Source organism: Theropithecus gelada, chromosome 9, assembly GCF_003255815.1.
Source record: "Theropithecus gelada isolate Dixy chromosome 9, Tgel_1.0, whole genome shotgun sequence".
Classification (NCBI taxonomy): Eukaryota; Metazoa; Chordata; class Mammalia; order Primates; family Cercopithecidae; genus Theropithecus; species Theropithecus gelada.
Genome location: NC_037677.1, coordinates 31,202,689 through 31,216,432, shown reverse-complemented (window position 1 = coordinate 31,216,432; position 13,744 = coordinate 31,202,689). Strand labels below are relative to the sequence as shown.

The window sequence follows — 13,744 nt, the reverse complement described above, 5'->3', positions numbered from 1 at the left end:
TAATTACAATAAATATTAAATATGGAGCCAGCCAAAATTACAGTTTGTCTATTTGAATCTCTCTGGGACATTCTAGCCTGCTGCAGTCTAGACCGTTTCTCTCTGTGCTGGGTGTCATTCTGGAACATTCTGTTATGTCCTTGGGGATTCCTTTCACCTTTCTTTTGGGTCAAAGCTCCTCTTTCCCAGATCCCTTGATTTCTTTCAAGCTTTACTGTCATTTGAGTCAAAAACCTTCTCCAGTAATTTCCCTAGGAAGAGTACATACATGTTTTTTTCAATAGCCTGCATGTTTACAAACCTTTCTGTTTAATTGCTAGTTTAAATGCTTATGGTATTCTGATTGAAATAGTTTTCCTTTCAAATGTTGAAGCCTTTTTTCTCCATTATCTTCTGGCCTCCATTGTTGCTTTGAGAAGTACAAAGCATTCTAGTGCTTGACCCTTTGGGACCTGTCTTTTTCCTCTGAAACCTTATGGGTTTCTCTTTGTCCCCAGTGTTAGGAAATTTATAAAAATACGTCTTGGTGTGGATCTTTCAACCCGTGTGCTGGACTCTTTCAATTCGGAAAATCAGACCCTTAATTCTGGAATTAATTCTTTATTTTCTTTTCTCTGTCTTCTTTATTATCTTTTTCTGAACACCTGTAATTTGGAATTTGAACCTCTTGGGTGACCTCTACTTTTCTTACCTTTCTTCTCCGGTCTTCCAACTCTTTTGTTTTACCCTTTGGAGATGTTACTTTTCTTTTAACCCTTCTTTTGATTTTTTTCTATTTCTATTATCATGTTATTTCCAAAAGCTCTTATTCTAAGTCTTTAAATATAAATTTGTTCTAGTTTCATAGATAAAACCATCTCTTAGCTTTTAACTATGAATAATTGTCATAGTTGATTTTTCTGTTTGTTTTGGTCTCTCATGTTAGAGGTCTTCTGAAGATGCCTGACAAACAGTCCTGCGCTCGAATTTTAAAATAAAGCATAAAATAATTAGAAGTTCTGTGCTCATAGGTGGAGCTTGTCAACTTTGTGTTTCTGTGTATGGCAATCTTGCTAGACAATTTACATAGGAAACCTCCAATATCATTATCTTTGGGTCTTTACTCTTTGGCAGTCAGATTCCCCAGAGAAGAATCATCCATTCTGACCCCTGGGGATATAAATATAAGCCTGGTTACCAAAATTGTGCAATGAGGAAAAAGGCTGTAGACTCAACATTCAGAATCCTTTCTTTTCCATCCAATATTCCCTGCTCCTGTTCTGTCTAGGGTCTCCTGGTCAGATGCCCTCTTGTATTGCCTGCAAGGTAACAAATCTGGGGTCTTGTACCACACAGGAAAAGAACTGTCACCTGGCTATTTAGTATTGTGAAGGGGCGGTGGAGGGCTATAACTGAAACAGACTTTTAAACCAAACCTTTCCTTTTCGCCCCACCTTCATTTGCTACCTTCTTTAGAAATATTGTGAGCCTTCAATTTTGCTTCACAGCTTTTTCCTACTGCTGACTTGAATATTCAGCTTTCTCCAGTCTAAGTCATTTGCTATTTCCAGGTCCCAAATTTTGTTGCTCTCATTTCTACCTTATCTAAAATGATACTCCAAATTCATTATTGTCTCTCATAATACCCTGTATGTTCTTTCCACAACAATCATCATCTTTAATTATTTTCCTTTATTATTTATCTCTGCCACTAGACCATTAGCTCTTTGAGGGAAGACCGGTTCTTATTTATTCTTCATGCCTATCACAGCACTGAACTATGGCACAGAGGCTAGGAATATAGGGTCAGGAGTCTGGGTTCAAATCCCAGTTCTCCCACTTAGTAAGTACATACCCTTGGATAAATAATCTCTCTGTGGTTCTCATTCTTCATCAGCAACAGTGAGATAATAATAGATGTTTCTCCTAGAGCTTTTTGGATGATTTAGTAATTCAAATAAAGTGTTTAGTATTTATCTAACACTTGTAAGCAACCAATAAATGCAATGTAAAGCAGGTGCAGGACAGGCCCAGGCGTGGTGGCTAACATCTGTAATCCCAGCACGTTGGAAGGCTGAGGTAGGCGGATGACTTGAGGCCAGGAGTTCGAGACCAGCCTGGCCAACACAGTGAAACCCCCTCTCTACTAAAAATACAAAAATTAGCCAGGTGTGGTGGCACACATCTGTAATCCCAGCTACTCCAGAGGCTGAGGCAGGAGAATCACCTGGACCTGGGAGGTGGAGATTGCAGTCAGCCAAGAACACGCCACTGCATTGCAGCCTGGGCAGCCTGGGCGAGACTCTGTCTCAAAACAAACAAACAAAAAACAAAGTAAGGCAGGTGTAAGATAAACAGAAATGAATAAGTCAAAAGAAAAAAAAAATGAGTAAGTATCCTAACACATATGGTTTGAAAATATGGTCGCTATGTATATAGCGACATATATATAGATGAATTGGGGGCATATACTTCTATGCCCTTTGATTAGACCAATAACCTTAGGGTCTTCTGTGACTTTTTTCTCCAACAGGATATCCATCACAAGGGTCACCGCTGACATCTCGCTTGCCAAACGCTCAGTATTAAACAATCCCAGTAAGCACGCAATAATAGAAAGATCCAACACAAGGTCAAGCTTAGGTAAGTCTGTGCAATGAGCTTACGCTTTTTAAACTCTCCTCTCCTGATGTTGATGATGAGAAGATCTAACAAGATGATAATTCTATGTGTCACAGAGTATAGGAAAAACAGGCGTGTGCTGCCAGTAGCTGTTGCTATGGTCTTACTGATTTCATGGTGTGGAAGGATTTGTTATGATAGTTTGAAGTTAAGAATTCCACAGGCTGTCAGCATTAATGTTTTGGTTGTGGTTTGTTTTCACTAATGTGAGCTTTCGTGTCTGCAGACTCTAAGATCTCCTGGCTTTGCATCAGTGTTACCATGAGCAAGTTTATTAACCTTTTGAAGTTTCCATTTCCTCATCTTAAAAAAAGAAATAACTACCTCCTAGAATTATTGCAAGGATTAAACATGATACGTGCTCAATAAATGATAGCCATTATTATGCTAAATATTCCTTAATTCCTGATGTATATCAATAATGAAATCATACTCGGAGATTATAATTTGTGTGTTTGGAAATCGGTAAAGGATGAAGTCAATTCCTGGCTATATTTATTGATAGATATCGATATGTTTTATTTGTAAAAACAGTGTAGGGAGTTATTGTGTTTACAGGGTGGTATGTGGATACTGCTTATTAACATGTACTAAATTGATCAAATTGAAACCCTTCTGCTGCTATTTAATCTTTTTGGTATGTGCTTGGAGTTTTAGGTTAATCACTGTTACACAAGTTGCTTATTGTATTGTTGGGTTTCTGTTTTTATAAAGTAAACTTTCTGAGAGTTGTGTCAGATCTTTGAGCTTAATTTTTCTCTGTTTATAGGTTAGATATACAAATCCTCTGAGAGGCTGGTTTCTAAGAGTTCTTCATTTACTCTGAAGTATGATTATATAAATAATAGAAAAACTGTTATAAATAATAAGCTTTATCTGTTAGCAATGAGCATGATACATTATAGAACTCAGTGTTGTTTCTCACCTAACAACCCTTCATTGGCAAAACTTCAGTAACAGGTTTAGAAATATATTTGAGGAAAAAATGTAATCATGTGTTTTGCTTACAGCAATTCCTTTTTATGTCCTTATCATCTGTCACACTTAAAACTCTTTCCACACATCATTTGATGCTCACAAGCATTACTTTTTATTTTGCTTTTTTGAGAGAGGGTCTCACTCTGTTACCCAGGCTGCAGTACAGTAGTGTGGATCAGGGCTCACTGCGCCTTGACCTCATAGGCCCAATCAAACCCCCCACCTCAGCCTCCTGAGTATCTGGGGCTACAGGCACATGCCACTACATCGGGCTAATTTTTTAAAGAGATGGAGTCTGACTATGTTGCCCAGGCTGGTCTCAAATTCCCAGGCTCAGGCAGTCCCCCTGCCTTGGCCTCCTAAAGTGCCAGGACTACAGGTATGAGCCACTGCACCTGGCCAAGAATTATTATAAAATGCTCATTTCATAGATTAAACTGAATTAACCAAGTCAGATAATTTTTTAGACTCATTAGTGGAATCAATTACTTAACAGATTTCCTTAGATTGCCAAGATTTTTTTGCAACTACTGATTATACATTGTTTTTAAATGAATCTTCCAGTCTATGTATTTCATAGAGCATACACTAGATGCCAAATATCACACGAAAGCCCACAAATAAAAAAATGAACTGATGAAGCCCCTTCCCTCAAGGAGCTGGGTGTAGCCATAAGGCGAATCAGTGAAGAGCCCATCGAATAGAGGGTAATGAGCAAAGTGGTCCAGCCATGAACTGGCTGCCAAAGAGCTGATGCTGCAGGAGGCACAGGGAAAGGCTTTTCCAGGGAGCTGATCCTGAGCTGAGACTTGAAGATGACAGGACTTAGCCAAGAAAAAGGGAAAGGAGTGCAGACGGGTGACAGTGATTCGAGACAGTGAAAGCCACAACAGGCTTCTGAAAAACGTAGGTGCTTCATTTAAGCTAAAATATATGGTTTTAAAAAGAGGGAGATGCGAGATGACACCAGAGAGATAGGCAGGGGTAAGATGTGAAAAGTTTGGAGCTTATTTGTATTAGTCTGTTCACAGGAAAAAAAAAATGTGATCATGTGTTTTGCTTATAGCAATTTCCTTTTTTATGTCCTTATCTGTCACACTTAAAACTCTTTCCACACATCATCTGATGCTCACAAGAATTACTGCTAATAAAGACATACCCGAGACTGGGTAATTTATACAGGAAGGAGGTTTAACAGAATCACAATTCCACATGGCTAAGGAGGCCTCACAATCATGGTAGACGGTGGAGAAGGAGCAAAGTGACGTCTTACGTGGCAGCAGGCAAAAGAGAGCGTGTGCAGGGGAACTTCACTTTATGAAACCATTAGATCTCATGAGACTCATTCACTATTAGGAGAACTGCATGGGAAAGACCTGCTCCCATGATTCAGTTACCTCCCAGCAGGTCCCTCCTATGACATGTGGGAATTATGGGAGCTACAATTCAAGATGAGATTTGGGTGGGCACAGCCAAACCATATGATTATTCTTAAGTTGGTAGGTGACCATGTACAGACCAGAGGGATTCATTCATTTAGCAAATACTTGAGTACCAACGATGTGCCAGGCATTATTTTGGTGCCAGGGACACAAAAGTAAAGGACACAAAGTACTCTTTCTCAGAGTGTTTGTTTTACAGGAAGACATGGACACATGGACAAAATCTTGTATATATAGACAGACAGAGATGGTTGGTCAGTGGTTGAGAATTCTAAAAGCAGCAGATCAAGGAGTAAAGAGTGAGCCAAGGAGGAGGCTGTAATTTTATTATAATAAAAATGCAAAAAGTACAAAAATGCAAAAAAAAAAAAATGCAGTTGGACAAAGTGATCTAACACCAAACCCATTTTATAATAAAGTGTAGAGTATCTCATGTGATGTGTTGAATACTAAAAGTGAGAAACAGAATGGTTGTATGGGGACTCAAAGTTCAGTTCCTACTGTACGTATATTGCTTTCACACTCTCTAAAGTTGAAAAATCTTTAAGTCAGACCATCGTAAGTCATGGACTGTCTGCACTTACTGTAGGCCAAGTACTGTAATAATTGTAAGGGAAGCTTTGCGTATGGATTCATTTAGTCCTCATTTCCATAATACAGATAAGAATACTTAGGTTCTAAGAGGTTCAATGTTACCCAATGACCTTACAGCTCTATGAAGTGATGACGCTTCACTTCTGCCCCCCGAAGTCACTTTGATATGTAGCAGTGGGGACAGAGTAGCAGAATTTACTAGTGTGGGGAGAAAGGTAGTTAGAGAAGGCTTTACAGATTTTTTGTAAGATAAGGCAGGTACTGGTCAAAATTAAGAGTTTTGTGTGTAGTAATTATGAAAATGGCATTGGAATAACACATATGGCATTAAATAACTTATACTAGAGGTATCTCCAGGTCTTAATTCCTAACTGACCACTTAGGTGTCCCTCAACACTAGCCACAATGAAAGTAACCATCTCCACTCTCTATTATTACAGTATTGTTTGATTACAGAAACCTCCTTCTAAATAAGTTAACTTCTGTTTTTTGTTTTTTAAGTTCATAGCACCCAGGTTTTAAGACTAGTACTCATCAGTTATTTTTCCTGAGTCTTCTCCTCCTCCCACCCTGATAGGCCTCTATGTGTCCATGTGTTCTCATCATTTAGCTCCCACTTACAAGTGAGAACATGTGGTATTTGGTTTTCTGTTCCTGCGTTAGTTTGCTATGGATAATGGCCTTCAGCTCTATCCATGTCCCTCGAAGGACATGATCTTGTTCTTTATGGCTGCATAGTATTCCATGGTGTATATGTACTATGTTTTCTTTATCCACTCTATCATTGATGGGCCTTTAGTTTGATTCCATATCTTTGCTATTGTGAATAGTGCTGCAGTGAACATATACGTGCATGTATCTTTATAACAGAATGATTTATATTTCTTTGGGTATATACCCAGTAGTGGGATTGCTGGGTCAAATGGTATTCCTATCTTTACGTCTTTGAGGAATTGGCATACTGTCTTCCGCAATGGTTTAACTAATTTACACTCCCATCAACAGTGTATAAGCGTTCCTTTTTCTCCACAACCTCAACAGCATCTGTTATTTTTTGACTTTTTAATAATAGCCATTCTAACTGGTGGGAGATGGAATCTCACTGTGGTTTGATTTGCATTTCTCTCATGATCAGTGTTGTAGCTTCTCCTCTGTATCTTAGAGGAAACATTGATTCTTCCTGGGTGTTGTTTATAGATATTAGAGATATAAAGCATGGAAAGGTATTATTCATTTTTCAGTTTGTTTTAATTCAGTGGGTATACGAAACAGTGGGAGTTGAGGAAAGCTTGTCCCCTCTTCAAGATGCTGAGGTCCATTCTTTCATTAGCTAGGGTCATGTGCGTCCGTGTGAAGAGATCACCAAACAGGCTTTGTGTGAGTAACAAGGCTGTTTATTTCACCTGGGTGCAGGCGGGCCGAGTCTGAAAAGAGAGTCAGCAAAGGGTGGTGAGATTATCATTAGTTCTTATAGGTTTTGGGATAGGCAGTGGAGTTAGGAGCAATGTTTTGCTGGCAGGGAGTGGATCTCACAAAGTACATTCTCAAGGGTGGGGAGAATGACAAAGAACCTTCTTAAGGGTGGGGAAGATTACAAAGTACATTGATCAGTTAGGGTGGGGCAGAAACAAATCACAATGGTGGAATGTCATCAGTTAAGGCTATTTTCACTTCTTTTGTGGGTCTTCAGTTGCTTCAGGCCATCTGGATGTATACATGCAGGTCACAGGTGATATGATGGCTTAGCTTAGGCTCAGAGGCCTGACACTAGGCCAACTCAAAAGAATCAAATTGACTTTCAGTTTCAGAAACAAACATTGGGGGAGTTTCTGACATTTCTTTATTACAGTAAATTCTGATCATGATATACTCTGTCAAAGGAAAATTCCATGCATGGATATATTCCTTTTTAAAAGCATCATTTTTACTTTGAAGTCAAAAGTATTATCAGAATTTGTCATCGATCCTTAAGGTTGTATCTACTAATATGGTGTTCCACCAGGATTCTGAAAGTCCACTTTAAAATCTTTTAAAAAATCTTTCCCTTTAATTAAAGGAGTATAAAGTATGTATGTAAGGCTACCAGAAATATCTTTATATATGTGTATATATTAAAACATATGTTAATATATTGACATAATAGAAATAATATCTGTATATGTAATATTTTTTAAGGTTATCCAGATTTTATACAACGAGCACATATTAGGGCCGGGCGCAGTGGCTCATGCCTGTGATCCCAGCACTTTGGAAGGCTGAGGTGGGAGATCACTTGAGGTCAGGAGTTTCAGACCAGCCTGGCCAATATGGTGAAACCCTGTCTCTACTAAAAATACAAAACATTAGCTGGTCCTGGTGGCACATGCCTGTAATTCCAGCTATGTGGGAGGCTGAGGTGAGAGAATCACTTAAACTGGGGAGGCGGACGGAGGTGAGCCAAGACTGCACCACTGCACTTCAGCCTGGGAGATAGAGCGAGACTGTCTCCAAAAAAAAAAAAAAAAAAAACCCACACACACACATATTAAACTTATAATCAATAAAAATAGTGCTCAATCCTTTAAAAGCAAGGAGTTACATGGGATGCTGTGACTATCTGAACACTTATTATTAACAGATGAAACAAAGATGAAAATCTTTGTGATCAGATTTCTTAATTCTTACAATAAACATTATTTTACGTTGGAACTTGACTGGGGTTCAGTGGCCCAATGTCATTTTAAAGCTAGTATCTCATGTAGTTTGGGCCCTGATTTTTTAAAGATATCTAGGTAAACAAAAGGACTCAAGTCATAACATACTGTGAGGCAGATGGATTAGTGACTAGAGAGATACCTTTTCTTCAGTAATGTACTAGTTAAAATTATCTCCAGGAAGCTTCTGGCATGAATCAAACTGCCTAAGAGGAATTAAAACGTAATTGTAAGCATAAAAGTCTCATGGAATTCAACCTGCATGACTGCAGTGGTAACTGTAAGCTATGTACTCTGCTTTATAGACCTATGCTGCCTAGTAATAGTAGCTTCTGGCTATTTATTGAATTTTAAAAATTTAGTTGCCTGTTCACACTAGCTATAGTTCAAATGCTCAGTAGCCCATTAGCTGTTGCCATGCTGGATCACATATAGAGGATATTTCCCTCATCGCAGAAAATTCTGTCAGTCCTGTTTTTGACTCTTTGGAGATCATGGAACAGTAGATGAACTGAATGTAATTTTCTTGGAGTTCAAGTAGATATTTAAATGTTTTGTGATAAGTTTCTACAAATTTTATACTTTAGATTTCTGTAGTGCTGCCTCTGAAAACTGCCCTTTTAAAGCGTGACTACTAAAGGGGTATTCTCTGATTGGAAAATATGAGGTGTGTTTTTGGATAAGTTTGTTACTGGTGCCATTCATGTCTTTCCTGTTTGATTTTGTATTTCATCTTATTAATAAACATATCTAGACGGCATACAGATGACATGTAAACATAGATCAGCCCATGCACTGAAAGGAAAACTTGTCATGGTTGCTAGTGCAATGTGGTCTGCAATGAACACATGGAAGATAGCTCAAGGTTCTTATTTTACAGCAGTTTTATGAAATGATTTCATAGAGTGGAAGCACAAAGAATGTCAGCAGAGAGCTAAAAATTTCCACAATCCAAGTATTATACTAAAAGTAAATTCTGCAGCCGGTTGAGAGAAAAATTCCTTACATCCTAATGATGTGTGGAGAAAGAGCCCTTTCTAAGAGGATAAATTACTGTTGTAAACTTTTATCAATTCTGTTGCCTATAAGCATTAACATAATGGCTGACCTACTCACCTTTCTGTTGAAGAAACAGTATACCATTTTACTTTATCTTAAAAATACTGCACTTTAACTGAACCGTTTCACCCTTTACAGCTGAAGTTCAGAGTGAAATTGAAAGGATTTTTGAACTTGCAAGAACATTGCAATTGGTGGTCCTTGATGCGGATACGATTAATCATCCAGCTCAACTCAGTAAAACCTCCTTGGCCCCTATTATAGTATATGTAAAGATTTCTTCTCCTAAGGTAAGTAGGATTGCTACAGTTTGCTCTATAATCAAATTTTAGTAAAATGTATTTTATGTTCTGCTTTCTATAATTAGGCTATTGTAATAGCCTTTATGAGGTACAGAGAATTTGAAGAGACATGATGGTCAACAATTTTTAAATTGATATAAACAAGGCATGGTTAGTTTCATGGCTTAGAACAGCTGTTCTCAAAGTGTGGTCCGTGGATCCCTGGAGGGTCTTGAGACACTTTTAGAGGGTCCATTTAATTAGTCAAAACTACTTCCGTGATAATACTAGGACACTATTTGACATTTTCACTGTTTTGACATTTGCAAGGCTGATGCAAAAGCAATGGTGGGTAAAACTGCTGGCATCTAAGCATGAATCAAGACTGTGGTATCAAAGTACCAGAAGTTCATGTATTCATCACCACTGTGCTTTCCCAGTTTAAGGGGGAAAAAAGCCAATTTCACTTACTGTCCTGATTAAATAGTATAGTTTATTACTTTTATTAAATCTTGACTTTTAATATTCAGTGTAATAAAGTACACAAAAAGCTCCTGCTGCATACCAAAAAGTGTCTGAAGGACAAGCACTGGTGTGATTGAGTTTTGAACTAAACTAGCCATGTTTTTCATGGAATACCATTTTTATCTCCAACAACTGTCAGGCTATGCTTATTCAGACTTGGTGTAGCAGATATTTTCTTGGACAAAATAAGCCTGTCACTTCAAGGAGAACAGCATGTGTTGCCAATGATAAAACTCAAGCTTTCAGACAACAATCAGAATTTTAGAAAACTTGTATGCACCTCTGAGGACTTAGAAGCTTCCCAATAAAGATTTCTCTGATGAAATCAATGGTAATATTAATGAATATGATGTTTTAATACTGTATAATGAAATATGTCAACATTTGGAAGATCTGAAGTCAGTGAACCATTATTGTTTGTATGATCAATGAATAATGTTAATTTCAAGATAGACCAATGGAATGTCATGGAGTAAGAAAATTTGCAGGTTTCAGATTCCACATAACAACGGAACTACCATTTGTTGAGTTTTAGTGTAGTATCAAAGAAGACTAGACTAAATTGTTTCTCCTTTTCTCAATTACAAATCTGTAAGAGGTTGGATTTTTTTCACATATTTCAACCAAAACAAGACACTGCAGCAGGTTGACTGTAGAAGCAAACAGGAGACTGCAATTGTCTTCTATGAAGCCAGCTGTTAGATTTATAAAAAATGTAGCTATTTTTATAAAAAAAATTTTAACATGTAGCAGATTTATTGTGAATTTTTAAATGTTGTAATAGTTTTCCATTTTAGCTTCTTTAAAGAGGTTGTGAGACAAAATGTTTGAGATCTGCTAGCTTAGAAAAAAGAATGTGAGTACTTAAAGCTTGCAACTGTGATTTACGTTAACATGTTAATTTTACAGATAATCTTATAGTTCCATCTATTACAAGCCCCTTGTGCTGTATATAAAAAGGCCCCAGAGAAAGGAGTCAATAATGTACCTTGTTCTTTACCTGGGTGTTAAAAAACTCATTATCTTTTACAGGTTTTACAAAGGTTAATAAAATCTCGAGGGAAATCTCAAGCTAAACACCTCAACGTCCAGATGGTAGCAGCTGATAAACTGGCTCAGTGTCCTCCAGTAAGTTATCTCTATATACAGCATAATCCAGTTACAGAGATCAGACCTGGTTTTTTTTTTTTTTTTTTTTTTTTGAGACAAGGTCTTGCTCTGTTGCCCATGTTGGGAGTACAGTGGTATGGTCTCAGCTCACTGCAGCCCTGAACTCCTGGGCTCAAGGGATCCTCTCGCTTCAGCCTTCCAAGCAGCTGAGACTATAGGTATAGGTGCATGCCTCCATGATCGGCTAACTTTTTTTTTCCCCCTATAGAGATCTTTGTCCTTCCCCCTGCTAAATCTTCCTGTGTTGCCCAGTCTGGTCTAGAACTCCTGGCCTGAAGTGATCCTCCTGCCTTGGCCCTCCAAAGTGCTAGGATTACAGGCATGAGCCACCATGTCTGGCCAGAACTGGCATTATATTTTGAAAAAAACCGTCAAACACCTGTCACAGAAGAGAATCCTCATCACTTAAAGTGGTATTCATTCCAAAGTAAACTGTCCTCCCTCCTTCCATGATCATGTTCCTTCCATGATCATGTGTTTTGCGCACAAGTAATCCAAATGATGCTTATAGCTTACAAAAAGCTTCAGTACATCCTGCAGTAACTTCACGCTGTTAATATCTAACACAAGATCCTGGTTCCAAAAATTTGGCTTGTATGATGAGTCTATTTGGAGTTGGTATATTATTCATTTCTGATCATAGAGAGCAAGTTGTCTGCTCTTAGTAACTGAGACATATTTTCACATGGTCTTAAATCAATTTCTAAGGAATAAGTTAACTAGATTCTCACTTGTCGTCTATGCTTTACATACAATGCCTTGGGGCTATAGAGCTTTCCTAGGTTTAGTTTTGGAGGCAGGGTCTTGCTCTGTCGCCCAGGCAGGAGTGCAGTGGCGGCCTCTCGGTTCACTGTTGCAACCTCTGCCTCCTGGGCTCAAGTGATCCTCCCACCTCAGCCCTCCAAGTATCTAGGACTACAGGCACACGCCACCATGCCCTGCTAATTTTTGTATTTTTAGTAGAGATGGGACTTTACCATGTTGCCCAGGCTGGTCTTAAACTCCTGACCTCAAGTGATCCGTTCACCTCAGCCTCCCAAAGTGCTGGGATTACAGGCATGAGCCACTGCGCCAGGCTTTTTTTTCAAGCATAGCTATTTCAGGCGCTATGAATATTTGATTGCTTAATGTATGTTAAAATTTATAATAAACACTAAAAAATCTTTTGAAAAGTGACTTTTTTTCTTCTCAACTGTGAAGTTTGGACGTCAAATTATCAGTGGTTTCGGCTGCTTCTGCCAAGTTTCACATCCTAATCTTACCTTATTAATTTCTAAATTCAGATTTCATAATCTTGGGCTGGGCATGGTGGCTCATACCTGTAATACCAGCACTTTGGGAGGCCAAGGCAGGCAAATCACTTGAGGCCAGGAGTTCGACACCAGCCTGGCCAACATGGCAAAACCCCATCTCTACTAAAAATACAAGAATTAGCCAGGCTTGGTGGGTAGGCACCTGTAACCCCAGCTACTTGAGAGGCTGAGGCAGGAAAATCGCTTGAACCTAGGAGGCCAGGGTTGCACTGAACCAACATCAGGTTACTGCACTCCAGCCTGGCCAACAGAGTGAGACTCTTGTCTCAAAAAGAAAAAGAAAAAAGATTTCATGATCTTGATGTCAAGAATAGGCTTCTATCCTATTCTGTTCAAATATATATACATCTCTTTTGTACCATAGTATCCATGCCTTTTTTCATTGCTGATAGACAACTTTTCTGTGCTGCCATGCCCTTAACAACTGTTACCTTTCTGGCCATTATTAGTTAAGCATTCAGTGCCCTAAACAATGATTTGAGGTAGTCAGACACTTGCTAACTAAATAAAAAAGGAGATAGTAGCAGCGCTTATAGAAGCAGGAGCAAGTACAAAGGGGTGCAGCTCATGAGCCCCTTCCTCCTCTTATGGAGGTGGGAAGGGGCTGCGTCAATGTGGTCTGGAATGTCTGCCTCTGCAGGAGTTGTTCGATGTGATCTTGGATGAGAACCAGCTTGAGGATGCCTGTGAGCACCTTGCCGACTATCTGGAGGCCTACTGGAAGGCCACCCATCCTCCCAGCAGCAGCCTCCCCAACCCTCTCCTTAGCCGTACATTAGCCACTTCAAGTCTGCCTCTTAGCCCCACCCTAGCCTCTAATTCACAGGTAAGGGGAGTTTTTATATATATCTATATATACAATCTTCATAGGAAAAAAGGTAGCCTATGGTGACACCTCCAGGATCCAAGCCCAGTAGCCTGCTTGGGGCTTGTTCTAGTATATTAACTCAAAGCAAGTCCAGCATGAGCCATGTACCTGTAAGAAAAGCACCATCGACAGAATATACTGGGAACAAACATAGACTACA

At 38.9% G+C, this 13,744-nt stretch overlaps 1 protein-coding gene across 12 annotated transcripts in view; it reads left to right on the top strand.

Annotated features, from left to right (window-relative positions):
* CACNB2 (calcium voltage-gated channel auxiliary subunit beta 2) overlaps positions 1 to 13,744 on the top strand; it is a 398,575-nt gene that overhangs the window by 382,308 nt on the left and 2,523 nt on the right. For all 12 annotated transcript variants that reach the window (XM_025396959.1, XM_025396961.1, XM_025396958.1 and 9 more), the window contains 4 exons: positions 2,513 to 2,622; positions 9,566 to 9,717; positions 11,266 to 11,361; positions 13,357 to 13,542. In XM_025396959.1, coding sequence (XP_025252744.1) covers positions 2,513 to 2,622; positions 9,566 to 9,717; positions 11,266 to 11,361; positions 13,357 to 13,542 — 544 coding nt within the window. The remainder of the gene's footprint in view (positions 1 to 2,512; positions 2,623 to 9,565; positions 9,718 to 11,265; positions 11,362 to 13,356; positions 13,543 to 13,744) is intronic.